Below are 24311 nucleotides of genomic sequence, written 5' to 3' on the forward strand. Positions count from 1 at the left end.
CACCAAAATGCACAGGACAGCCGTTTTGATGGAACCAGACCTTTTGATCTTCATGTGCAACTTCATGCCTAAATATGTTGTAAATTTAAATTTCCTACTTATTTCAAATTCTGGTCCTCAACGTCATTTCAAAGTTTGGTTAGATTGTCACGAATTAAAAAAAATTCCCCGCCTGATTATACCCATGTCAAAAAAGTGTCAAAATACACTGACCGGCACAAAAAACGACTCACTTTGAATTTTATTAATATAATTAAGTAATTCATTGTCTTAGAAAATGTTTTTGATATCATGTTGTATTGATAAGTGTTATTTATGTTATTCTTTGTCAAAGAATATCCGAAAACAAAATGTTAAACACAGCAAATAAGATTTTAATGAAATAAAAAAAAAAGTAATTTTCCAGAAAAAATTTTATGTTATGAAAAATTGACAAAATTTGAACAGCATTTTAAATTAGTATCTCGTATTGTCAAATTAAATCTTTTAACACGTAAATCAACCGACAAAAACACACCAATAAATTTTGGTCGTCAAGTTCATTCTTTGACGCAACGGAAAGTGCTCTAATGTGAAATGGGCATAACCTCTAATATATTCTATTTGTCTTGTCTTGTCAAGATCTTGTCAAGTTTTTGGAAATCCCAACTGAGGTACCACCCTAGCGTCTGACACATCCGTCTCTATCAGCGAAATAATTTTTACTCTGTTAAAATTGGGGCCATAATTTTGAATGTTTAGAATAAAACTTTGACAATTTTTTTTTATTGACGTTTTGTTGACATTGGCCCTAATTAAGCAGGCAAAATTTTTAATTTGTGACAGTAACGGGAAATTTCAAAATGACCTTGACGGGCAAGATTTAATGCTCGCCACTGTACAGGGTGAGCGAAACTCGATGTCTCAGCTCTATTAAAAGAAAAGGAACGACGATAAACGGGATTGAGTAAGGTTCACTTTAAACCAAATTTGCATATTTTTCCAAATTTGGAAACTGAAGTAATGACGTCATAGATTTTTTTTTTCCCAGAAACATACAAAAAAAGAAAATGTAGTCCACTGTTGGAGAATTTCTCTAATTAGCTCATTTGTCTGCCTAAAATCGCATTAGTTTTGATTTTTTTTTTTTTAATTAAAGTTTCAACTTTAATTTTTTTCTTTAAACCATTATTATTTCGCAGTATTTCAAAAAAAAATACGGATATGCCCCTCTACGGATATGCCAGAATACATTTGTTTGTATTTTTTTCTGTTTTTGAGAAAACTACCCATTTTAACGAAAAACTTTATTTAGGTTTTAAGCCACATTTTTCATAAGAAATTCACCCCGAAATTTATTCCCAACCATTTACGAACACCCTGTATATGCTATAATTCTACTGACTTGGGGTATTACATGGACTTTACCTCAGGGATAATAAACAATGAACCACCCCCATTTATAACTGAAAGAATTTATTTCTGTACATTTTAAAAAGCCAAGAAACAAATTTCGTTCGAAAGTTCTTAAACGTATGCGGTGGTGCTTCATTATTTCCTTAGTTAGACAGATGGTTCGATATTATGGTGTCAATACACATGCATACAAATTTCTCTTCGAAGGAAGCTGTTTGGGGTTACCGTTTTGCTAATAGCGCGACAATATATTCGTACTTTACTTGAATTTCAAGAGAGATCTTAAGCGCTTCGAAAGTGTTTTGTTGATTTATTTGCATAGAAAGCTTCATACTATTACCAAAGTTAAATTTGAATCGAACACAAGATTTAACTTGTCTGTTTACATAAGTAAGATACTAAAATATGAAATGAACATCGCATTTGAACTATCTCTCGAAGGATGTCTCTCTTTTAACAAAGTAAGTATGTATTCACCGATGTTGGAAATTTAATATACAGAGTGTCCCAGAACTGGCGTACATCCCGTTAACTGCAAATGTAAATATTTATTCTGAAATGGATTCTGCAAGAAAAATTGTTTAAATCCATTTTGTTTTTAAGTTACAACGATTTTAATTTAACCAATCAGCGTAGACAAATATTAATTCAATCCATGCGTTTCCTAGGAAACAACAGCTCACGGTAGATTTATCTGTAATCTTTCTGTTGTGATTGGCTAACTTAAAATTGCTGTAGTTTAAAAACTATAAGGTTAAACAAAAAAATTCTAGTGAAATCTTTCTCAGCAGAAAGAGCGGAACACGTGGTTAACGAGATGTACGCCAGTTCTGGGACACTGTATAAAATATTTTAACAATTTCAAACTACAGAAATGTTTTTTAAGTCTTCTTACAATAAACAAAATACACACGACGAAAGAAATCTAAATTTTAAATTAATTTGGAAATTTGCTTGGATTGTAATGGAGAAATACATTTAAGTATACTTCGTCCAGCGAGAGATTGGGAGATTTTAAATTGTAAGCTTGTAACCCAACACTACAAAATGCATTAGAATACATTAATTAGAGCATAATTTCAGGGCAAAAATGTACTGTGATTTTTATGTCAACAAATCTCTCGCTGGACAAATCTCATAACTCAACAAGTGAAATAATAATATTCCAGCACTAATTTTGCCATTTTGATTTATTGGTTTATTTGTAATTTGTAAAAAATGTGTTCATAAATTTTGAATCTACTGCAATCTCGAAACTAAGCTTGAGTGATTTTTCGAACAACAGTAAAGTCAGAAAGTAACAAGGATTGTCCTTAATGCCATTCTTGATAATATTAATTGAGACCAAATTTTTAATACACCCTGTATATGTATGTTTTTAATTTACGCAGTGCTGTTTTTTTTCACATTCCAGTGACGTATACAGATCTTTATAAAACATCTATTATTTTTAACAAAACCTTCATCAATCATACCACGTATGTAGGTACACCTATCTGTATATCAACTCGTCATATGGAGAAAGAAAAGAATAAAACATGGGTATAAAATCATGATTGTATCGCTCTTTCATTACGAATCCATTTTGTTTTTATTCAATAACGTCCTAAATGTGGAACACTACGGATATTTATATCCGTAATATAATTTTTTATATTTTTTAATAATGCAGCCATAAACATAAATGCATACACTTTTATGACTGAATTATTAAAAAGTACGCAAAAAACTAGAATTTCAGAGTAGCTTAAATGGCTAGTAAAATTTTGTTCACAAATGTTCACCCCCGCGGATTCGTTCATAAGATGAAGACACCAAGAAATTAAGAAAAAATAATTTATTTGGAACGACGGCGACGCGACGAAACGCTGATTACTACTCGACAGCGTTATTACTGGATCAGAAATCAATTCGTACAAGAAAACGAGGATTTTGTCCGCTCTAGAAAATAATCTCGGCTAATTAAACCAAGAAATATTTGTACAAGAGTAAAAAGTTCTTATTGAAGTACATATGTAAATATTTTATCGAAGGTAAAATAACAACACCTAATTTTTTTATCGGATGATATTTTTAATTTTGCGAAAACTTTTTGCTTTGGCAATTTTACGAGTTGAATTTGGGCATTTTTATTCTGATTAGGCCCGAGAGCTTAAGCTCGAGGGTTAACCTTTGAATGAAAATGCCCAAATATCAACGAATAAAATTATCTAAAGCAAAAATGTTTTTAAGTAAAAATTGGGAAATTTCTCATATACAGTATTCCACGGATTGAGTTACAGAGAGGTATGATTGACAAGAAATTTTTGAATTTGAATTTCATATTTGGGGATTAAGCACTGCTTGGCTTGAAACTAGACTGAGACTGGGACCAGTTTCCACAAATTTTTTCACTAATTTTCGGATGGCCACATGAGAAATTGTTGATTTAGGATATTTTTCGTTAAATTTGCTGATCACTTCACGATAGCAAAGATCGCCGGTGCCAGTACCATAGCATTGAATTAAGTATGTTCTCTCTTATAAACCTAACGTTATAAGAAGAAGTTTATCAACACTTACACCGTTTTAATGTGTAGTCTAACGTTTTATAAATCTCTTAAGCACATTTGCAGTAAGTAGCTATGGTAATGTGATTTGGAAGATAAAATTCGCTTACTCAAATGTTTCATGATTTTTTAATAAAAAAATTCCAAATTTTCGAGATAAATGCGAATAAAAAAAAACTGTAACAGCCAGCCCAAAAATGAAAACTGTTTTAAGAACCTGAAACCAAGCAGATCATTTTATGAGGAGTGACTTTTTCTGAAAAATTGAATTGACATATCTACTGTATAATTTGTCGTAAAAATATTTTGTCGGAAAAATTTTCAGATTGTACGAGAGTTTGTTGCATAGCAATTTATCGAGTGGCATTGTTAAAACAACCACGAGTCGTTAGACGAGTGGTTTTTGACCAATGTCACGAGATAAATTGGCAACAAACTAGTAAATCAATCGTAAAATTTTGCCAGGCAAAATTTGACCACGAATGGTATTCGGAGGACTATTTCATGAATAAGAACGTTTCTGTTCATTCATTTTAGACACATTTTTGACTTTTTATTCGATTGTCATATTATTACTATGACAAAAATTTTGCCATATGAAAACACTCTAGCTTCGCGATTTCATTGGACCATACCTCTAACTTCGCGATTTCATTGCACCATAGGGTCTGGCAAAACTTTGATTAGATTAATTTTTCCAGTTAAAATTTTGTATTCATTGTTGAGCGACGGAATATGATTGGTTGAAACAACTATGAATGAAATAGTCAGATATAAAAAATTAGGTCATGTTATTTTTGGCAAAATTAATTCCAGAATACAAACTTTAACGTTAGGTAATTATCTATTAATAATACAGTTATTAAAAACACAATTATTAAAAACAATTTGAGAATCTGACAGGAGTAACATGCAATTTTAATCACTTTTGACAGATGACAGAGTAGCAGGACGTTTTAATCGCGATAAACATTTTTGATTGGATAAAACCAAGCGCTCTGATTGGCTGAACACGCATGTTTGATGTACGTGGGAATTAATCATTTTTTTGCGCGATTGTACTCTATTTGGTTGTTTACCACGTCTGTTTCCAAGACGGTAAGCTCTGTTTACTCGTTGCTAACGATAAACTCGACGGTAAGTAATTTTTGGTGTTCTAGAACGGTAAGTAAAGTTTATTCAAAATTAATCGATTATTATAATAATTTTTATGTAGACATAAGTTGAAGACAAGATGTGGGGGCACTTTCTGGAAACTCATAAAGCTCTTGTAGTCGGCTTTCCTTGGCGCTGCAATGAAGTAGCATTAGCAAACTTGCCGCGACATTGGCATTGTCAAAATTTTCATACCCCACATTTTCCTTGTCTTCTTGATTAGGTACACATTGAGGTCGTTGGTTTCGAAAAAAAATCCTTCTATGTAGACAGAAGTTGAAGACAAGATGTTAGCACTTTCTGGAAACTCACACGGCTCTTGTAGTCGGCTTTCCTTGGCGCTGCAACGAAATAGCATTAGCAAACTGCCGCGACATTGGCATTGTCAAAATTTTCATACCCCGCATTTTCCTTGTCTTCTTGATTACACATTGAGATCGTTGGTTTCAAAAATTCTTTATTTATGTAGACGAAAGTTGAAGACAAGATGGTAGCACTTTCTGGAAACTCACACGGCTCTTGTAGTCGGCCTACCTTGCCACTGCAACGAAACAATTTTAGTAACAGACTTGCCGCGAGATTAGAATTGTCAAAATGTCCATACCCCGGATTTTCCTTGTCTTCTTGATTACATATTGAGTTCGCTGGTTTCGAAAATTCTTGATTTATGTAGACAGAAGTTGAAGACAAGATGTTAGCACTCTCTGGAAACTCACGCGGCTCTTGTGGTCGGCATTCCTTGCCGCTGCAATGAAATAATATTAGCGAACTTGCCGCGACATTAGTATTATCAAAATTTTCATACCACAAATTTTCCTTGTCTTCTTAATTACACGTTGACGTCGTTAGTTTCAAAAATTCTTTATTTGTGACGCACCCCACATTCAAAGTTTCTTCTACAACATCCACTTCGTTTTCGGAATCACTAATATCACGCATTTTACTGCTTGTTTTTCAACACAACTGGCGAAATTTGCGCACAAAAACTGCAATGGCGGTAGTTGTTTGCAGATTGCCTTAGAAACGCGATACAAAAATCGACATTGTGGCAACACGATGTGAAGGGTATAAACACGTATTGCATTGGGCCTATTCTAGATGTGAATGTTTTGTAATAAATATTCAATCGCGCAAAAAATCTCATAAGCAGCAAGCTCCTCCTCCAAACAATTGTCTTCGATCCGTACATTGTCATTACCGTTCTTTATACTTAATATACTATAATACAACCTGTAAAAACTCAGTCTGCTTAGATTATTCCTTTGTTCGATTTAAACTTTCGCATGAGATCGTTAAACTTATGAGTCTATATACAGCATAATTATAAGTGTTTCTAAGGTCAAAGTGTTGTGGAAATTTGCCACTTACAGTTCACGGTTACCTATACAGTTTAAAAATTTTGGTAATTGGTTGCCATAACCAAGGGACTTTAGATAATGTCATTTAAAATAAAAAATGTGCTGCAGGAGGTAATATTAAAAATAACGCTATTGTTGTTTTAACTGACTCAAAACACAATAATTTACACAGAAGAAGCGGCAAATGTATACGCCTACGTATAAATCACAGCCAACTACCTACGCTGTTAGAAATATTGACAATAACCCTGTACTGCACTGCACTGTACATAAAACTTAGTACTTGACATGTTTTGTTAATTTCATTCAATTCTTTTGAACAGATTTTTTTTACGATTTTTTTTTAAATGTATTAAAAAAATCAAGTTAGAAGACCAATTAGTACATATCCAGACAATTAACTTTTCTTCTCAATCGAGCGTTTAATTATAACTTTCACATGTGCATAAAAAGTAGGCCAACAAAAGTTGTATCGATTATATGTTTATTATTTATAATATTAAGAACTGCTTATATTCTCAGTACATAAGCGTTTTGCAGTCTTACCGCTCTAGTTAATGTCTTGTAATGTAGGTATTAATTTGGTAGTTTATAAGTTTTTTAATAACTAAATAGCTTTAAGATGAATTAACTTTGTTACTTATTATTTTCATTAAATACAAAGGAGTCTGCATTGCGTGTGACAGGATTCTGAGCTTTTCCAGAGGGCCATCTATCGGTATTTTGTCGTTCTGTTGAATAAATTTAAAGCGTATTCTACTACACCTTTAGTTTGAAAAAATTTCAGTAGATAGACCACAAAAATATAGTTGGTATGGCCCCTACAAGTTACAACTAGGTTATGGTAGATGTCTACTGACATCGTGGTCCAAACATGACATTTAAAAAGTAACCAGCAGTGTATAGTTGGTTGCATATACCGGGTGTATTATGAAAAATCTTTGGTGCTATAACTTCCTTATTTTGTATCCAATTTTAATAAATGATACGTTAAACAAAATCGTTTTAGAAACACTATAGCCCGACATGCTATGATTTTTTTTTGACATTATATTTTTTGACACACAGCAGCTAACTTTGTTTTTTTAAGTTGCACTGTATACTTTTTTATCTTTATTCTAATAGATGTTTATCTTCTGAATACACAAACATTAAATAAAAAATCAAAAATTTATTTTTAATTAAAAAAAAATGGAATTTCCAAAAATCAAGTAACCATAACTTTACTATAGCAAATGTTCCAAATTACCTCCATTCTCTCTAAGGCACATTCGACACCTTCCACTGACGCCCATTGCGGCGTTAAATAAAAATTCTGGTGGTATTTGTTCACATACTGCTACGATTCTTCTTACTAAATCATTTCTGTTATCGGCCAGAGCCAAGTAGACATTGTCTTGAATGTCCATAGCTCTCTTAGTCACTTTGCAAAATTAGAATGCACTTTTATTACTGTTTAATGTGACTGCTTGATTTAAAGAAAAATACATTGTTTTTTAATTTCTTCTTTTTGTTTCTATGCATGAGCATGAGCATGGTTGTTTACATTTTCATATTCAAAATAAAAATCTATAAAACTGAGAAAAAAAAGTTAATAGTGCAATTTGAAAAAAAAAGTTGACTATCATCAGTCAAAAACAGAACTCAAGAACAAATATTGGATCAATTCAAATTGTAGGCCATTTAAAACGATTTTGTTTGACACATCATTTATTAAAATCGTATGAAAAATAAGGAAGTTGCAGCACCAAAGATTTTTCGTAATACACCCGGTATGTGCATTTAAAAAAATAATTTTAATTATGGCCCCTACAACTACGGTCATTGTAAATAAATCAATTGTATGTAAATAAATCAATAAATCAACACTTAGCACGACGCTGAAGAATTTTCGGGATTCTGTATAAGGTAAATCCTTCTCATTTCTATTTTTACAATTAATAATGAAACAACTGGGCATTTTTATTTACAATAAGTGGTTTTATTACAATAATTATTTTACAACGCAATGACAGTATGAAGTGACAGAACAAGTAATCAAATTGAAATCATAGCCGCCTTTATTGATGACAAATCTAAATAGTTAACATAATATTTATAGGTAATTTATTTTTTTGTTCGACACTGTCAGAATTTGAGAATTTTCTCCTATGTGAACGGATTGTGATAAATGTCACAACCTGTCAAAACGAAACGTCAAGCTAATTTTAAAGATTTAAGCGTTTTGGAGCCTTTAAGGGGCTCGTCGAACAAAAAAACGTTGTATTCAACTCGTTCGTGTGTAAATTGGGCCTTTTTTGGCACTCGTGGGCCTTTAAAACTCTCGTTTCACTCGCGTTTTAAAATGGTCCACTCGTGCCAAAAAAGGCCCAATTTACACACAAACTCGTCAAATAAACTACCATTTCACTCTATATGCCATTCACGATGTTTTGGCATAAGGGGAGGCCATGGAAAAAGTGCATTTAAGTTGGCAGTAAAGCTGTCTGTTGAATTAGGTTATGTTTTTCTAAATTTGAGGTTATAAACTGCGTCATTGTCTAGTGCATTGTTGTCAGTTTTACTAGTTTGCAATATAACAATACTCACACATTTTTAATCCAATTTAACAAAACAGGAAACTGACTTGAACAGACTACAGAATAATACGGACCGGGACCGAAAGACGAAGTGGCTCCTGTTAATTTATGTACCACTTAGATAACCCACCTATACAGTGTCTTAACCAACCAGTTAGTAACTTCTCAATGAATTTTTCATTTTAGCCAAAACATTCCTAGAACTAGATTGTATAAAATCTTGTACCTACTTATTAAGCCTTACTTTATTCGAATCTTTCTGCAAAATATTTACACACCCATCGTCTATGACAAAAAAGAACAAAACTATTCAACTTCGATAATTTCATTAGAAAATTCTGAATCATCATTACCTGCATCAAAATCTCAATCAAATTCCGACTCAGATTCTCCTAATGAAATTATTAAAGGAAGAACGTTTTCAAATGAAAGATTTCACATTAATTTTGCCCAATCTTCCGAAATAAGTTCTTCACAATATCTACAAAAATATTGGCAAATTTCAGGAGTATATTTCAAAATAGACTCAAGCCATAAATTCACAACTATCGCAAAGTTATAATAGGTCTTACAAAACCCCTGTGTCATTTCAATTGGGTCGTTGTTTCTTCCTTCACTATCCGTGCTACATATTTATCTTGTACTCACCTACGATTCAATTTATACACAAAAAGAACTTGACTTCATTGTAACCTACTGAAAATATGTTCTGCAGTCTAATACAAACACCATCAATACATTTTAAAGTCTCTTGATTATGATTACGGTAAATTCGGCAACATGTTACGTTCATTTTGATAGGTCCGCATGTCAGGCACTTTAGTGACAGCAGAGATGACAGAAATCAAACATGTATCCAACGTTAAAAAATAAAATCATAGCCTCCCCTTATGCCAAAACATCGTGAATGGTATATACTGGGTGATCAAGAAGGACTGTTTAAGTTGGTAGTACAATTAAGAAAATTTTTTAATTCGGTTATTTATAACACTGCAACTGGATATGTTTTGTTGGTTTATTTGACAAATATCTGATATAGGTATATCATTAATAACGACAAGCCACCAACAATCGGAAGTTACTCCTGTTATACGATTTAAAATACGATCCAGTGTTACCAACTTAAACAGTCCTTCTTGATCACCCCGTAGAAACATTTTGATAATTAACAATTTTATTTAAACACAAATAGTGCCAATTTTGACAATAAAAGTGCATCCAATTATTATCAATCGAAAAACGCCCCTAGGAACCAGGATGAAGCAAACTCTATTTAATATACATACTAACTTTAGTCGGTACCATAACGTATTGGGTGATTCAAAATGATTGTGGCCAAGTATGGCAACTATGTACGAAAATGTATGTGGCAACTGTGTGGGTAGGGTAGAGTTGATATTTCTTTGACAGTTCATAGTCGCGCAATTTTGAAAACTGTCATATCAATGTGTAATGATTACAAAAAAATCAAATGCACGCTTATGAAATGTCATACAAATGACAACTCTACCTCATCCACACAGTTGCCACATAAATTTTGGTACATAGTTGCCATACTTGGCCACAATAATTTTGAATCACCCAATAGTTGTAGGGGCCATAATATTTAGATGATATTTGGTATTGTGAAAAAAATATAACGAGTAAGCCATGACTATTGTGGTTCGAGTTCTCTAACTTCTCATAGAAAATACAGTCATAATCTAAAGATATGTACAGTCACGGCCACGGAATTTCGTCAGTCGTTGTCATTCAACTGACATTAGCTGTAAAAGAGGTTTTATATATTTCTAACCCCACATTGACACATTTTTGACATGGATGTCAATTTGTCAATCAATATTTATTGTGCGTGACAGAATTTCTGTCACAAAAATTTTGAATGTCAGTCATAATGACAATAAAGCTTAGGTTACACAAGTTTTTTCGAATTGACAGTAAAATAACTGACGAAATTCCGTGGCCGTAACTGTACAGTCGATGGACAAGTAAAATGGGACATTTAAAATTTAATCAATACAAATCAGACTATCGAATTGTCAATATATTTGTCAGTGTCTATACAATATAGGTCATACCAAAGTTAACCTATTTGTGATAAAGCCGTTATTAAACGATGCCACTTTGTAAATTTTGACTTATGTGATTGTCATTTTTGTCCCAGTTTTAAGTATTTGTCCATCGACTGTACCAATGTAGGTACTTGTAGATTTTTATTTTATCTCAAGTGGGACAAGACGTGCAATATCATACTGTGCGATCAACAATTACCGCCTCGGCTATGACTTTGATGGTGTCAGATGTTTCGTATCTTTGCAAACTTCAGCTAATAAACGTCAAACAATTATCAATCAAAAATTTAACGCAAAAATGATTTTTACTTCAGGACATAAAAGATTCATCACTGAATTTTACTTTCGTAATGGTGTTTTCAGTAACGGAGAATGGACATACAGCGCGTGGCCTCTTTGACTGATTTTCGGCAAAAATTTCCAAATTTAAGTTGAAACAGGTATATGCAACCAAAAATACTTCCGTGCATTCTGCATCCGTGCATCTGAACGTTGGATTTGGACATGCGTCCAAAATCCCAAAGGCTCTTATTTGATCTAAATAATTGTTGATCGCACGTTTATTCCCTTCGTCTCATCCTCAAAACGCTACGGTTGACTTCAAAAAAATGGAGAATAGTCAGATTTTATTAAATTTTTATAGTTTGAAACAGCCTTTTAGAATTTAGGTTAAAAAACTGCACTTATGTGTCAGAAATTCTACTGTCAAACAGACACAAATTGACATAAATTGACAAATTAAATTTCCAATTCACATTAGGTCAAATTTCATTTCCCGTTTTTTTTTTTTAAGCCATGATTAAGTACTATCGCGGCCAAAATACTTTGGTCGTCACTTTTTGACACTTCAAATGTAAATAAAGCATTAATGTCAATATACACGACAATTTTAAATTGTTGTTGTATGTATATTTAATACCTATACAGGTTTATAAATTATCCGATTTTCGACATTTCCCACTAACTCAATAAAATACAATAAAATATAATATAATAACTAAAACTAACTAACTAAATAATTCAAAACAATAACAAATTAGCAGCTTTCCAAATACAATTATCCCTCCCCACATATTGTCCCTCTTCTCCACTCAACCTTCTTCATCCATTCGATCCCTCTTCCGTCCTCATTCAACATTTCTTCTCTACTTTCCTCTCTCTCTCTCAATTCTACGCATTCATTCAACATATGTTCTATCGTCTCCTTTTTTTCTCCACACATCCTGCACACTCTAATCCTATCCTCATTCCAATATTTATTCTCTCTCTCCTCATTTCCACACCTAAATCTTGCTATTATCACTCTCTCCTTTCTACTCTCTCTTCCTAGGTACTTTGGTAGTTCTTCCGTTATTATTTTTTCATACTTCCCATTGTACCTAGATTCCCTAATTCTCGTTCTTCTTTCCTGCACTTGCACATCTCTGTCTCTCTGCACCAATTCATATGTCATTGCTCTGCCTCCCTCTCGCATTCTTTCTATCTCCGCTCCTGCATAACCATTTCTTTCGAAATATGCCTCCCTCTCTTTCCATACCCCTTTTCCTATTTCTTTCCTTTTTTCTTTCAGACACTCTTGCAAAATTCTACACTCTCCTCTCTCTATCAACCTCTCCTCAAATCTTATTGCTCTCTTTCCTGCTTCTATTCTTATTCCATCCCTTTTTGTTTCCTCCATCACTATATAGCCCGGTGTCTCTCTATCTACTCCTAGCACCCATTTCAAATATTTTCCTTGCACCCCTTCCAACCCTTCTTGCTCTCTCCATCCCCATATTTCCGCTCCATACATCATCACGCTTTTCACCAGACTATCAAACATCATTATTCTCCTTCTAAAGTCATGTCCAAATTTTCTCTCTCCTATCCCCCATACCGCTCCTATTATCTTATTCGCTTTTTTCACTAACTCTCTCACATGTGCTGCTGCTGTGTTTCTTTCATTCATCACATAACCTAAATACTTAAATTCTTTCACTTCTTCAATTTTATCCTTTTCCCATCTCCACTCATTTATTTTTCTCCTACCACCCCCCTTTCTAAACACCATCATCTTGGATTTCTCTACATTCACCGTCAACTTTTTCCTCCTCATATATTTCTCCATATTTCCCAACATTTCTTTCATACCTTTCTCCTCTCTCGCTAGCACCACCAAATCATCCGCGTATGCCAAAGACCACACTTTTTCTTTGCCCACCACGACCCCCCCTGCCTGCCCCTTCCTGAACATCTCCTCTATATCTCCTATAAACGCTGCAAACAGGCTGGGGCTTAGTGGACAACCTTGTCTTACTCCCTTATACGTCTTGAAACATTCACTCACTCTTCCATCCACTCTCACTCTACTTATCGTCTCTTCATATATCTCTTCTATTTTTGTTACCAGATGCTCATTTATCCCTTTCTTTCTCAAGTATTCCCACAGTAAGTCTCTTTCCACATTATCAAAAGCCGCCTTCAGGTCTACAAAAAATGCATATATCTTGCTACCCCTCTTTTTTATCTCATTTCCTATTATATGATTCAAGATATATACGTTGTCCATAGTCCCTCTACCTTTCCTAAATCCCGCCTGCCCGTCTGGTAACGCACCCCGCTCATTCATTTCCTTCATCAGTCTTTCTTCCACAATCATCGCGTATACCTTATATGCCGTATTAAGGAGCGTGATCCCCCTGTAATTGCTGGCTGTATCCTTTTCTCCTTTCTTATATATGGGGCATATTATCCCCTCCTTCCACTCCTGGGGGAAGCCCTCTCCCTTCCACACTCCATTCATTATCTCTAACAACCTATCAACTTCCCTTTCAGTTCCATACATCCACGATTCGTTCTGTATACCGTCCCTCCCCGGTGCCTTTTTCCTTTTCAGTTTTCTTAGTTGTTGCTCTAATTCTTCTTTTGTTATCTCTTCTATTTCTCCCACTCTGTGTTGTCTCTTTTCCTTTTCTTGTCTGTTTTCCTCACCCCCCAACAACTCACTGAAGTACTTTCTCCATTCCTCCATAGTAATTCTATCACTCACTATTTCTCCTTTTTTCTTTCTTTCCCTATTTATGTATCTCCACACCTCTTCTTCCGTCTTTATACCTTTCATCTTCATTTCTTCTTCCATCCGTTTCTTTTCCTTCTTCTCTTTGCATACTAATTTGTACCTCTTGCGTGCTCTCTTGTACTCTTCCTTCGTTGCTTTTTCTTTTTTCCAATTTCTGAGTTTCTTTCTTGCTGCTTGCTTCCCTTCCCTGCATTCTTTATCCCACCACTCGTTTTTCCACAGCCCCATCTTCTCTCTTATCTCTATCTCTTTTTTTTCTGTTGCATTTTTTACGTTCTCGCTCAGCTCCCTCACTTTTTCGTTTATTTCTCCTTCTTCGTATTTTGCCTCCCTAAGTCTTGCTCTATACTTTTCTTTTCCTTCTTCCGTCCAAATATTCTTCACAATTTTTCTTTTAACATCCTTCATACTTCTCTCTTTCTCTCTTCCTTTTGTCCTCACTTCCAATGGCATATGATCCGACTCCACTCTTTCTCCCACCTTAAATTCTTCTATTTTATCCCATGCTTCTTCATTCACCATAACATAATCAATAACTGTCTCCCCTCTCGATCCAATATACGTGTACTCCCCTTTCTCGTCTCCTATGCAGTTTCCATTAAGTACGTCCCATCCTCTTTCTTCTACTAAGCTAACCAGTTCTCTCCCTTCTGCGTTTTCTATTCCATCTTTTGTTGGTCTTCTTTCTATTGTTGCTTGTTGTTCTTCCATCCGCCTTCCTTTTTCCCCAATTCTTGCATTAAAATCCCCCCCAATCACCAGAGTTCCTTCTTCCTGCTCTTTTACTCGCTCTTCTATTATTCTCTTCGTTTCTTTCATACTTCTGCTGTATATTGTTACAATTCTCCATTTTCTCTGTTTTCTTTTTACCGTTCTTTCCATAAACCCTCTTTCTTCTTTTACTCCAGATCCGTTTTCTTCTTCCAGTCCCTTTTTCACACCCATTATTATCCCACCTTTCGCTCTCCCTTTCTTGCTTTCCCTCTCTGCATATTGACACTTCCACTCAAACTCTCTCGGCATTCTCTTTTCCAATCTTTCCCGGCCTTTTTCTTCCACCCACGTTTCTACCAATCCCACTACGTCAAATTCTCCCAAATACTTCCAAAACTCATTCTCTTTATTTTTTATTCCCGCTACATTCCAGAATACTATTCTTATTTGCTCGTTTTCTCCTTTATTCCTCTCCATGTTCGTTTTCCCTTTTCTGCCCTGTCGTCTTTTTCTTACGCTCTTATTCAAAAATTTGCTGTATGTAACTTCCCGTTTTCTTCATCCCACCTAAAACCTTTTCCCTCTATCCATATCTTTTTATAACCCACTTTCACCCGCAGTCCTTTTTCTCGCTCTTCTTTGGCTAGCGTTCTTAATTTCTTCTGTGTGTCTCTCTCCTTTTTTGTCATATCATCTTCTATGTACACTCTCTTTCCTTTTTTTTCTCTTAGTTTCCTTTTATTTTCCATAACTTTCCGTTTTTCCCCCCAGCTCTCAAGTTCTGCCACAATCATTTTTCCTCCATTTATTTTATACATCTCTTTCACCCTTACTTCAACCTCTAATTCTGCCTTCATCCATTTTTCCAGTTTCTTCTCGTTCTCACATTCCTCTTCATCCAGTCCCGTTACGACAATATTCTTTTTTCTCACTCTTTTTTCCTGCTCTTCCATTTTCTCCTCCAATTTTGTCATTTTTTCTTTTAATTCCATCTTTTCTCTTTCCCATTTTTCTTCCTTTTCACGCATCATACTTTTCAGTTGTTCCAATTCCCGGCTCATCTTCCGATTCTCTTCCTTTATCTCCCCTACATCCTCCATAATTTTTTCCAACATCTTTTTCATTTCCTGATCCATTGCCTTTTTAACAGGTGATCTTTCCACTTTTTTACTTTTCCGATTTTCCAATTTTAAATTATTCTTGTCAAAAATATGACATCTTCAGTTTTTGATAAAGGTAGAATCGTCTTACTTGCTTCTGAAGGTTGTCTAAACCGCGACCATGTTGATCTTTTGCTTTTGGACGCTGCCTCCGCAGCTGGGATTTACCCCACCCGTATGACACTGACGGTTTAAAATAATTTTGACAACAGTAAAAAATAAGGTTAAACATCCTAAAGCTTGCTTTATAATTGAATGTCATTTATGTCACATTGACGACCAAAGTATTTTGGCCGCGATAGTACATGATTAATCTATAATATTACAACCATATTACAACTCAATAACAAACTCAATCCATAAAGATAAACGGCTGTCAAGCCATCACATAAACAACGTACAATTAGGATTATAAATGTCGCGAATTGTTCTGTAGTGCTCTCAACGGTATCCTGCCCAACTTGAAACAATTAAAATGCCGCTTTTAGTATCTTTCATTGCGTTGTGTTTTGGAACTAGAATTTAAAAACATAAAATCTACTAAGGAATGTAGTTTATTTGACTTCAATACGAAAACATTTTTTAAATTATCTATATTTGTTTAAATTTCCTTATTACGTTACTTAAGTAAAGTAAATTGATTACTAATCGCGCTTGTATTTTATTTTTCTTAGAATATGTTTTACAAATCTCACTAATCCTTTAACAAGTATATAGAGAAGCATGACTATCAAAAAGATGATTGTAAATATGAAAACTATTACGTCAAGCAAAAGATATTGGTATAAATATAACTTATTTGAGGAATTTTTCAAATGAGCTGCTCCTTTGTATTTTAAAACATGTTCCACCCAAAAAATAGCTTTATCCAAAGGTTTAATTGGTTGGTCTCTCATAAGTGAAGACCGCAGCTGAATATTGTCTCGATATCTAAAATATTAATAACTGTTAAGTTGTGTACGAGACTTGCAAAGACATGAACTTACTTCGGATTCGTTAGAATTTCTGAGATAACGTTAGAAAATTGCTCTTCATTTAGTTGTCCTATATCAATCTTTAGCGCATAACCATTGATAGCAGCATCAGCAATGTTCATTTGTTGATCTCCAAAAATAGGAATTCCCAAGATGGGAATTCCATGGTACACTGCTTCAATGGTGCTTAATAGACCTCCGTGCGATATAAATAATTTTATATTCGGATGTGCTACAATTATAGTTTCTTTATAAAAAGTATTAGTTTCAATCAAGTATTACCCAAAATATCATTTTGCGGTAACCACTCTTGTGTTTTAATGTTGGAAGGAAGACCATCTAGTTCATGTTCAGTTTTGAACAGAACTTTCATTTTGAGTCTACCTAAAACTTTTATTATAGCCTGAAGCTTTTCACGTGGTAATGAAGAAATTTTAACGTTTGATCCTAAACTGAAGAGAACAGCTCCTTCTGTGGCACTGTCCAAAAATTCTTTTAAATGCTGTGGTAATTGTTTAGGTTCCTCAACATGAAACCCGCCGATTTGTATCATGTTTGGAACATAAGGTCGAGGACTTTCAATGCTGTAATGTGAATTTACAAACACTAACGACACGTTATTGAGCAGTTCTTGCAAACTGGGAGCTTCTGGAAAGTGTTTCGATAATAACTCTTGTTGTAGATTCTCCATTTTGGGAAAATTAATAACATAGTTGTACCAAATATGTAGTGTATTACGAACTCTTTGGAAAAATGTCATTTCTGTAGACGTCTGGGAAAATGAATTTAAAGAAGGTACGTATGACGGAGGTGCAGTGTTTCCAATAATTTTGTTAAGAACTGGTGTTGAACCTAGCGTGTGAAGAAGTATAACAGGGGCACCAAAATGATGAGCTAAACCTAAATAACTCTCCGAAAATAGTGCAAATTGTATGATCAAATCAAATTTTTCCGTTTTCAAATTTTGAACTTTCTTGTGGGACAAAAATATTTCCGACATATTGTAAAACATGCTATGAACCAACGTCATTTTATTAGTGAGTGTTGCGTTGTGTGTTAACAGTCCTTGCAACTTTTCTGAAAGAATAAATGTTTGTACAGATGATTAAATCCAAAGATTTACTGGCATACCTTGTTTGTACTGTAGCATTTCCTCGAGAAATATGTCTTGATAATTTGTGACTTTATTTTTAAAAGGAAATGGACTAATCATTGTAACCTCATGTCCCTTTTCAGCCAAAGATTTAAGCAACTTACTTCCCAAGATGTGGTGACTTTTACTTGGTACAATAAAAATTCCTAAAATTCGGGCACAGTTTCCGTAACATACATACACAGTCAGAATTATCACAGTTAAAACGTTTTTAACATTCATGATGGACACTGATACTAATATAACAGCTGAGACGAAACGAGAATATGTAATACATAGTATTCGAAACTATTGTTTGAAAAATGTTATCTTTGATAACAGGTTTCTAGATCAAGCTTTATAATACAGTATTGCGATAACATTGAATTCGGTTAGATAATATAAACCAATGCAAATGACAATGATAAAGCAAATCATATTTTATAACATACCTAGTTTATCTTTTAAACTCATTTCAAAATTTTCTTATTTTCAAGGACATTATTATTATTTTTTTTTTTTTATTTCCACTTTTCGATGTCGAATTCTATAGTATTGGCGTTATAACTTTTTATCTGCTTCGCCCACATAAATTGACCAATGAGAATCAAAGCCAGATTCAATCTGTACCTATAGTTTTTCATCACATTTGCCACGTAAAAAAGTTAAGGTTAGAATTTTGCCTGTCAAGTCCACAATTATTGTTTTAGGTTTTAAAAAATAAAATGTCATTAAGACAATTCGAATGTCAGATTTTTTTCTGTGTAAATCAAATCCTCTTAATAACCAATTTGATTGGTAACTTAAGAAAATGTACTATGCCGGCCAAAAAATTTTGGCCGTCATTGTCTGTCAATTCAAAAAATCAAATTGTAATCCATACTTTATTGTCATCATGATTACCGTCTTGATTATGAATGTTATTTTTTGGGTGGTAAATTTCAAAATTCGAAATTATTTTGTCATTTCTACTACACAGAACGTTTACCTCAGATTATCTATGTACAACTGCTCTAATTTTGTTCATTCATGTCGGATTTTTGGAATATCTGAGCTTTAAACAGTTTAAATAGATTGTCAAAATGACAAGAATCGAAAGTAGGGTTACGGTTTCTAAAGGTTTATTTACAATTTATGGGAATGTCAAGATAGTGACGGCCAAAATTTTTTGGCCGTCATAGTACCTAATGGGCGGGGAAGATAAAATATTACGTTGTCCTTAGTATAATATTAATGTGATCTCGAATAAATATCTAACTAAATTCCTGTGCACAAAAAATATTTAAAGTTGATCATGAATAAGTTTAAAATAAAAACACATTAATTTAAAAATCAAAATTTATAATTCAAAGATTAAGGCTTTATTACAGATAGTCACTTACTATATTAATATTCAAGCCAAAAAGATAATTACTTACTAATTTAGCAATACCTATTGGCTTTTTTTTTCGTAAACAGTATTTTTGAATTGTCTGTTCATACAACCATATTCCAAATATTCGAATTTCTTTAACTGATATTTAAAATTTCAAATCTCGAATACTTACTGCCGCGAGCAGAAAAAACTGGTCGTCAAAATCATGCTTTGACGCAATCGAAAATGCTCCATTGTAAAACAGTAGTAAATCTCATAACCTATCATCTTGTTGTATGATATTAATTGTAATTTTTTTCTCATTTTTTGACACTTTGTTGACAGGGGCATAATCAGGCAGGGAATTTTTTGTAATTTGTGACAATCTAACCAATTTTTGAAATGACATTGACGACTAATAGTTATTTATGCAACGAGGTTCTGTGTAAATTGGGTTTTTCTAATTGCCCGAGAGGCCAGATTGAAATACGAGCGCACCGAGAATTTTAAGGCCTCGAGGACAATTAGAAAAGCCCAATTTGCACAGAAACGAGTTGCATACAAACTTTTATTGTTTGAAACGACGCCCCAAAGCTTCCAAATCTATTTAAAATGATTTCGCATTTGCTTTTGACAGTTTTGACAAATTTTTCGAGAAATGTCACTTTGAATGTGTTGTCTAGGGCAACGGTTGGTTATCTGCTATTTTTTGCTTTAGAGCAGTTAGCAGGCAGTTTACAAAGGAGAAAAATGAGAATTTATGACAGTTGAAATCTGTGGGAATCTGTCGGTATTTTATCGTTTTTAAAAAATTCGAAATCCTTTTTTATCTGAACTGATTTTAAATAAACATTTAAAGTTGACATGTTTTAATTGGGTAATGTTGAGTTTTATATGAAAAAAAGACTGCGGAGATCAAATTACACGATCTGATTTGACGCTTTGACCGGTCTTCCCTGAAAGCACAAGTTACTCTAAAGTGGGTACAGGTCGCAAAGACACACTTGTCATTTGCAACAGCACTTTTATGGCATTAGTCATTTGAAATTACTTTAATACTGTACTTATATGGAAAATATTCAATCCAAGCTATGATTTTCTGGTTCCTTTGTGCCTTTATTTGGTTCAGAAATATTGCTGTTGCAAATGACAAGTGTCTTATTTTTTATTATAATCCCTGTAACTTCTATTTACATAATTACATTTTCTAAAAATTCTTTTTTGTTATCTCATAGCAGAATATAATCACTACAGAACAGACATACAGAAATCAATAAAGTATATTGAATAAATGAGTTGCAAAATGTTGTTGATGACAGTGGAGTACTGTAATTCTATTTTAACACCATTATGATTAGATAAATATCTATTACATAAATCAAACACTTTTAAATACTGTAATACTGACACATTAAATAATAATCATATCAAGCGTCCATTAACAGGTTAATCAGTTTTTGATTTTGTAAAATAGCCTAACAGATTGCGTGTTAGGCAGAACAATTTTTTTATTGTGAAGAAAATTATTTTGATAAAAATATATGCTAAGCATAAAAAGAAGCCGATTACGTCAACTAAATAATATTTGTACCAAGGAAGTTTTGTAGCAAAGGTTTTCAAATGATTACCACTTCTGTGCTTTATTACATGTTCTACCCAATAAATGGCCAAATCCAGTGGCTTAACAGGTTGCTGTCTTAGGAGTGATGACCTGAAATTGATTTCTCTTTGATACCTGCAACAAAATGAGGATAATTTCGTCAAATTAATGTCTATTTAAAACTGACTTTGGATTTGAAGTGACCTCTTTGATCATCTTAGTAAAAACATCTTCAGTAATGTCGTCAGATTTAATGTAGAGACCTATATTTCGAGATTCAATAAATGCTGCGTTTGTGTTTTGATCTCCATTGAACGGCACACAAATCATGGGAACGTGAAAATGTATTGCTTCAATCATACTTAACACTCCACCATGTGTTATGAACAATTTTATGTTCGGATGGGCTGTTTGCTTCTATATTATTTTTATATTTAAATATATAATCGTGTAATGTTACCTAAAACATCCATCTGCGGGGCCCACTTTACGACTTTAACATTTTTTGGTAAGTAATTTAAATCATTTTCGTATTTCAAGAGAACTTTTTGTGACGCTTTACCAAGCGATGTCATTATGCTGGAAAAAATATTTTCATTGAGATTTTCCAGTTTAATTTGACTCCCTAAGCTGAAATATATCACTCCTTCTTTAGCACCATCTAAAAATTGTTTGATGTCCTAGAAAATGATTTTATTTTGCACACAAGTTTTATTAACAATTTAACGTAGTTAATACCTGTGGCAATCCTTGCAGCTCTTGTATGTGAAATCCACCAATCGGAATTATATTTGGTGTGTAGGGACGAGGTGTTTCAAAACTGAAATGAGAAACTGACAGCACCAACGCAATATTTTCTTTCAGTTCTTCAATGGTAGGAGGATTGTTAAAATAACGTTTTAAAATTTCATGATGGGCTCTGTTTCGTCTCACTGTGTATAAACTATTAGCAACATTGAACACGGTCATAATGGCTCTATTTTGAAAAGACATATCGTCGCTCATCAGTATGCTAGCTCCGGGAACGTACGAATACGGTAAAACGTTACCGGAAAAGTCATTAAGTAGAGCCATATTTCCAAATGAGGACATAAAAATCACGGGGGCGTTGTAAATGTGGCCAAATATTAATGTTGCTTCGTTGAAAAACCAATCCATTATCACCACATCAAAAGATTCGTTTGATTGCAAAAGCTCTTTAACTCCTACGTTGGTGAAAGTAGCTTCGGTGTGTTGCAACGTCATGTTTCTTAGTTCTTGCAGAGCGCTGTGTTGATCTTTATTAAAATACATTTTATTTCTTCCTAAAAATTATATTAATTGTCAAAAAGTCGCCACAATATACAGTTGCTCTATAAATATCAAATTTAAACAGTTCCCGCGGAATATGTATTCAAAATAAAAGTCAGTTTCTGACTACTGAAATATTTTTTTAATTCGTTTTACAATTCTTCAAGTAAGTTGAAAAAGACAGCGTCAAAAGTTAATAGGTGATCTAAGTAGGTTTGCTTAAAAAAGCAATGCATCTTAAACTACCATAAACTTCTGAGGATTTTTCTACATTAGAATCTATCAAAATCAAATAACTGTCCAAACATTATCATCATTTTTACTTAATGCCAACCGTAAGTCGAGTATTTATGCAGCATCCAATTACAATGTAAAAAATGTATATAATATTTGTAAAGCTCATCCATTATAGGGATATGGTAAATTGTGCACACTGGTCAAATTTAACATTCAGGAACCCAAAGGGTCCTTTAAAATACAGGTAAATTGCGCACCAGTGGTTGACGACGGGCGTTCAGTCATAATAATTTTCGTTCAGGACTAGATAATGATCTTCTTTTAACCACTTGGGCTTTAACACTCCGAAATAAATATACCTATCGGACTTAAAGAAAAAAATATTTTTTTACATTATTCGGTACATCTTAGGCTTCTATAGGTAAATTGCGGTAACTTACAATTTTTACATAATTTAATCTATGTGATTCAGAAGTAGAATTATTCTTATATAAATTAATGCATTCCTTTAAGAACAACTGCTTCTTTATTATTTTGTCACGTAGTTTTTTTCTCAACATTGACGCTTCTAATTTTTATTTTTAGACGGTAGTCTGAAATGTAATAAGAACATTTACAAAATTAAAGATATTTGAATGCGCCGAGTAAAGGTTTTTACTGCAGTGATAAAATAAAATGTCTCACATACGTTGAAAAGGCGAGCAACACTTGAACGATGCTATAATCCCTTGGTTGCAGCTACCTGGTCAAAACCCCTGAACAATTTTAACCATGTGAGCAATTTACCTGCGTCCCCATTATAGACCTAAATTGTCAAAGTTACGTAGTCACTAGTGAACAAACAAATTAATAATAAAAGTTTCATGACTTCTATTTCATATTTTGACAGATTTGTGACTAGTACCCTCACAGCAACAGTCCAATCAAGCATATCATGCATAAAGGGTAGTCACTAAACTTTCGCCGCCCTTGAACTTGACAATTCAGATCTACCGGGTGATCAAGAAGGACTGTTTAAGTTGGCAGTACAATTAAGAAATTTTTTTAATTCGGTTATTTTTAACACTGCAACTAGATATGTTTTGTTGGTTTATTTGACAATTATCTGATATAGGTATAGCATTAACAACGACAAGCCACCAACAACCGGAAGTTACTCCTGTTATACGATTTAAAATATGATCCAGTGTTACCAACTTAAACAGTCCTTCTTGATCACCCCGTATAACTGATGGAGTAGGTATTGTGAATTATTAAAATATACAAAACGAATTATCGCGTTTTAAAAATGAACGTAATGAAACATACTTTGTAAATCTTCCAAATGTTCTGGTAGTGGAATGTCCTTATAATTAGATACACGTTCTTGCATAGGAAAAGAACTGATCATGACGACCTCATGTCCTTTTTCAGCTAAACTTTTCAATAGAACTTTTCCTAGCGAAGTATGACTTGCACCAGGGTGGTTAAATACACCCAAGATTTTAGCACCATTGCAAAACGCTATGTGAAAAAATAACACACCTAACAGATTCATTTTCAACTTAAAACTGCTTTGAGGTAATCATTTCTATCGAACGATTCTTATCTTATTAAAAAGTGTAAATGATAAACTGAGAGTGATATGTAGACAGATACACATTTTTCTTACTAAGATATTGTAGTTAACACTTTAGATTAAGCA

The 24311-nt window shown here is 33.6% G+C and overlaps 3 protein-coding genes and 1 long non-coding RNA gene across 6 annotated transcripts; all 4 read right to left on the reverse strand.

The window, feature by feature from the left end:
* Positions 1-4992: 4992 nt before the first annotated feature.
* Positions 4993-7318, reverse strand: LOC138123902 (uncharacterized). 2 transcript variants are annotated; one of them, XR_011156943.1, is made up of 5 exons: positions 5905-7316; positions 5704-5844; positions 5500-5640; positions 5295-5440; positions 4993-5234 (listed from the first exon to the last, which is right to left on the reverse strand). It is a non-coding gene; the product is annotated as an uncharacterized lncRNA (long non-coding RNA). The 2 variants fall into 2 exon arrangements; XR_011156941.1 differs by having other exon boundaries at positions 5704-7318.
* An 8086-nt stretch (positions 7319-15404) lies between these two features.
* LOC138122665 (golgin subfamily A member 6-like protein 25) lies at positions 15405-16016 on the reverse strand. Its single transcript, XM_069036920.1, has one exon. It carries the CDS (start codon positions 16014-16016, stop codon positions 15405-15407), a length of 612 nt encoding a protein of 203 aa, XP_068893021.1.
* A 560-nt stretch (positions 16017-16576) lies between these two features.
* LOC138122679 (UDP-glucosyltransferase 2-like) lies at positions 16577-19000 on the reverse strand. Its single transcript, XM_069036933.1, has 4 exons — positions 18146-19000; positions 17297-18091; positions 17027-17246; positions 16577-16970 (listed from the first exon to the last, which is right to left on the reverse strand). Exons 1-4 carry the CDS (start codon positions 18387-18389, stop codon positions 16685-16687), a joined length of 1545 nt encoding a protein of 514 aa, XP_068893034.1. The 5' UTR covers positions 18390-19000; the 3' UTR covers positions 16577-16684.
* Positions 19001-19470: 470 nt separating this feature from the next.
* LOC138122681 (UDP-glycosyltransferase UGT4-like) lies at positions 19471-24217 on the reverse strand. Of its 2 annotated transcripts, XM_069036935.1 has the most exons (5): positions 23936-24214; positions 21839-22404; positions 21561-21780; positions 21288-21507; positions 19471-21235 (listed from the first exon to the last, which is right to left on the reverse strand). In XM_069036935.1, the coding sequence occupies exons 1-5, from the start codon at positions 24162-24164 to the stop codon at positions 20947-20949; spliced, it is 1524 nt and encodes a 507-aa protein (XP_068893036.1). In that variant the 5' UTR covers positions 24165-24214; the 3' UTR covers positions 19471-20946. The 2 variants fall into 2 exon arrangements, with proteins under 2 accessions (XP_068893036.1, XP_068893037.1); XM_069036936.1 differs by lacking the exon at positions 19471-21235 and having other exon boundaries at positions 21380-21517; positions 23936-24217.
* Positions 24218-24311: the final 94 nt, after the last annotated feature.

The sequence above is a fragment of the Tenebrio molitor genome, chromosome 2, assembly GCF_963966145.1.
Source record: "Tenebrio molitor chromosome 2, icTenMoli1.1, whole genome shotgun sequence".
NCBI classification, from domain to species: Eukaryota; Metazoa; Arthropoda; class Insecta; order Coleoptera; family Tenebrionidae; genus Tenebrio; species Tenebrio molitor.

Coding starts and splice junctions, on each gene's coding strand:
- LOC138122665 (XM_069036920.1), bottom strand. CDS start 16,016: ATGGATCAGGAAATGAAAAAGATGTTGGAAAAAATTATGGAGGATGTA.
- LOC138122679 (XM_069036933.1), bottom strand. CDS start 18,389: ATGAATGTTAAAAACGTTTTAACTGTGATAATTCTGACTGTGTATGTA. Junction 18,092..18,145: donor AATGCTACAGTACAAACAAG/GTATGCCAGTAA, acceptor TTATTCTTTCAG/AAAAGTTGCAAGGACTGTTA. Junction 16,971..17,026: donor GAAATTCTAACGAATCCGAA/GTAAGTTCATGT, acceptor TTAATATTTTAG/ATATCGAGACAATATTCAGC.
- LOC138122681 (XM_069036935.1), bottom strand. CDS start 24,164: ATGAATCTGTTAGGTGTGTTATTTTTTCACATAGCGTTTTGCAATGGT. Junction 22,405..23,935: donor ACATTTGGAAGATTTACAAA/GTATGTTTCATT, acceptor TATAATTTTTAG/GAAGAAATAAAATGTATTTT. Junction 21,236..21,287: donor GAGGTCACTTCAAATCCAAA/GTCAGTTTTAAA, acceptor ATTTTGTTGCAG/GTATCAAAGAGAAATCAATT.